Source organism: Ceratina calcarata, unplaced genomic scaffold (genome assembly GCF_001652005.2).
Source record: "Ceratina calcarata isolate Rehan_Ccalc_2016 unplaced genomic scaffold, ASM165200v1 scaffold588.2, whole genome shotgun sequence".
In the NCBI taxonomy this organism is placed as follows: Eukaryota; Metazoa; Arthropoda; class Insecta; order Hymenoptera; family Apidae; genus Ceratina; species Ceratina calcarata.
This window is the reverse complement of record NW_017177107.1, coordinates 378,040-381,687: the sequence shown is the minus strand read 5'-3', so window position 1 is coordinate 381,687 and position 3,648 is coordinate 378,040. Positions and strand designations below refer to the sequence as shown.

Below are 3,648 nucleotides of genomic sequence, written 5' to 3'. Positions count from 1 at the left end.
TTCAATCTCAATACTTGGCATGAAGATAGTTGACATTTATCGTTTCCGAGACATTTTTAAAAGTATTTCAACGTTCGTTAAAATTAATCTATCTACGTACATATACTAACAAGTACAGTGACAACTATAATAAATTCAATCAAATTTCATTTTCGCAATTATACTATTTGGACACTGTCACTGTATTTATTATAATTTTCGCCTAAGATTTTGATATTCCCAGAATCCTAGCAGATTAAAATTCTTAACTACCTAGAAAGTCTCAGAGAAATCAGCGACGTTTCTAACGAGTATTAACTAAATAACTTACGTCTTCAAGATTTTCTGCATTTATCGAAATCTTCTAAATTTTAGCTCGTCTTACGCTCATTAGAAAATCGATACTCCCAGAGTTTTAATCGATCTTTAATTTCTATATATATACTTTCTCAAAGTAAAGTAAATGTACGTCTTTGGAAAATTTAAGCACTCTTTACAAACTAATAGCTGGAGCTATACGATTTAAAAAAAACTTAATTAACGAAATCTTTCAAGCGTATGCACACCTACTATTAAAAAATTGTTGTCAAATCTTCTACCGGTGTTTTTCATAGCCTTAAGATTTTAACATAGATATATTCGTCCTGTTTAATGTAATGTTTCTGAAACTTTCCTTTTATTCGTTCTTACTATTCGTGTTCGTAATATCTCTTGGTGTCTTCGGAAGCTTTCATCTATTTCAACTTGAACTTCATTACCTTCGATCATTATTAATGTGTAACACCTACCTACATATATAATGTACACGTATATATTCTTTTTTTTTTACCACAGGAGAATTATATAATTTTAATCCTTTGCGTATCTATCGGTGCTAAATGTGTGTACGTACGTGTGTACATATGATGGTACATATGGTATGTATCTGTGCGAAGTACAAAGAATATGTGCAATGTATATTCTTTGCGTTGCGTTTAATTGTCGTTGGTTTGTTCAACTTTTGCATAAACCGTGATTTCTGTTCATCAGACGATCCAAATAAGTTCTCGATCACTAAACGAAATTTCAAGTATTATACTTACAAACGACTTACATATACATAGTGATTAATAACCGAGGGTACCGAGGTGGTTCATGCAAAAGTAAATATACATATACATATATACATAAAAATGAGGAAACACGTTCGGATTTTTATATCGTAGACTCCTTAATTACATAGGCGACGAGTTAGTTTAGTTGATTATGATTAATTTTTAATTCTAAACAACGGTATAATAATGTTAAGAGAAGAAATATTGTACAAAACTGAGGGAATTTCAAATCAAAGCACAATTAGTTTTTTCGTTCGAAGGTTGTATCGATGACACCGGTACAATGATGATGGTTAAAATAATATTATAATTTGCTTATGCTTTAGGCGTATCGTAAATGATAATTACAATACTGTAAGCCGTAATAGTTATAATAAAATAGTGGTTTATTATTATAAACGAGGATCGTAACGTTTATGTATACCGATTATAATTATTACATTAAAGTGTTGATATTATACTCGTTCAGCTTGCGTTTAACTCAACGATTTCTCGGACGAAGAACGTTTGAACGGTGCCCCTTTCGTTCTGTGAGAAATTCCGCCTCTTTTTCTGTTTTTATTGCAACCGTTGTTCAGGCATCGAGGAGATACTATTAAAGAGTGGCAGCGTGGACCGTTTAATCGCTGGGACAGCGAATGGGGCCCATTGGGCTTCAAAAAACATAGTCTGTAACATTTTACAGCTAGAGGTACAACTTTTATCTGAAACACTTCTCGCTAGGACGAAAAAAAATTTTTATATAGGACTTGTAGGCACTGACGTCCTCTACAAGACAGATTCTATGAATTTTTCTTCTAATTTCGATATTTAATGAGTTACATATGATTATATGGCATTTTATTGATGTTGACAAAATCCGACCATCCCAGCGTNGTTCCTTCCATCGTTTAAACGTTGCATGTAGCTTTCGATGTTCCATACATTTCTGCGCATTCGTAAAATCCGCAATCTGATAATTGTCGAACGATATCGAAAATCCGAGTCACCTTTTCATGTTCCTCATCCGGCGGATATTTTCCAGCCTCCTCTTGTTCCTGCTAGCATTCGCTTTCGCCTCGGTGGCAGCTGCGCTCGCTTTGGCAGCCTCTCGATTCGTATTAGCGAGCTCCTGCCTGGCGGCCCTCAGCTGGTTCGACAGTTCCTCGACCCGTCTCTTCGCAGCGTCCAGTAGCTCTTCCTTTTCCTGTAGCGTTTTCTGCGCCCCGTTCGCGGCCGCCTGTGCATTAGCCGCGTTCGCTTTGGCCGTTTGGATCGCGTGCGACAGCGTCTTCAACTGAATTCCAATTTTTGTAATGCCGAACAAAACTGTTTCAACGGTCTTTTGATAATTAAATGGAACACCTGATCTTGCGACTGCCTCGCCGCTTGCACCGCGGCGTTTACGTTCGTCTGCTCCTGTTCCAACGACGACGATTCCTCCTGGACCACCGATTGAGCCTCCCTCACTTCCTCTTGCAACTGTTCCACTACCACTTTCTTGCTCGTCAGAGCTTCCTGCGCGGCCTTCGCTGCTTGTACCGCTTTTTCGGCGAGTTGCGATTTCACCTATCCGCGAAATTTTGCATCAGGAGGTAGCAACGTTCAATCCGTTTGCATCATACGCCGCCCACAAGGTAAATAACGATGCAAACGGGTTTAAATATGTATCCGAGATCGTACTTGACGGGAGGCTTGCTGCCCGGCGATATTCTGAGCTTCCGAGGCGGCCTTCGCCTCTTGCGCAGCCTTCTGAGCGACATTATTATTCTTCTCCGATGGTTTCTTATGGTTGTTCGGGTTGTTCCCGTGACAATTCGGACCCTCGGCGTAACGAATTTCCCTCTGATTCTACCAGGAATTATAATTATAGGTAAGCACCGAGCAAGTATCCAAAGCATCCTTTATTTAATACTAATTTCACTCCAAATTCGTAACTATAATTATTTATGTACTTGATATTTTTTAAAAGATATCAGAAAATAATCGTAACGAGTAAAACTGTCTTAAACTAAAGTTCTTCACAGTCAGAGGTTATTAAACAAATGCCTTGTTAAAGTGGAGGAGACAGTAGATTATACTAATTGTAAATATGAGAGATAAATTAAGACTTACTAAGGCGACTGGAACCTTGTTCACTCTTCCACAATCAAAATATTCGAACGTCAGTAATACTAAAAATAGAAATGGATAATTTTCACTTGGTTAGAGGAAGGAACGTGTACCGGAAGTCTTGTTTCGCGGGGCTACGCACCGATGTAGAGGATGTGAAAGATGTACATTATGGGTAATACGAAATTTTTAGGTGAACGCCGGATCGCAGCTCGTATAAATCATTATACAGTGTTATCAAATTATTATTGCAACTTGTGACGGTGAGTACGTTGATCAGAGAAACGAATGACACGCGATCCTATCGAATGTGTCATTATACAATGTAATTTAATTACTATATTAACTGTTAACCGATCTACCGCTCTGTCCTGTATTCCTTTAAGGTAGTTCTTAGTCCACTTTTGGATTAATATTGTAAAATAATCAAATAGTGGATCATCTCCAGATTTTAATATGTTATTCTATACAGATCGAAGTAGTT

The 3,648-nt window shown here is 37.6% G+C and overlaps 1 protein-coding gene across 1 annotated transcript; it reads right to left on the bottom strand.

The window, feature by feature from the left end:
* Nucleotides 1–1,955: 1,955 nt before the first annotated feature.
* On the bottom strand, nt 1,956–3,257 carry LOC108629806 (restin homolog; the record flags this gene model as incomplete). The annotated part of the gene is made up of 4 exons (XM_026817591.1): nt 1,956–2,349; nt 2,418–2,621; nt 2,736–2,903; nt 3,168–3,257. Coding segments are annotated over 4 exons (753 nt in total), but the record flags the coding sequence as incomplete, so codon positions are not given.
* Between the last annotated feature and the right edge of the window lie 391 nt (nt 3,258–3,648).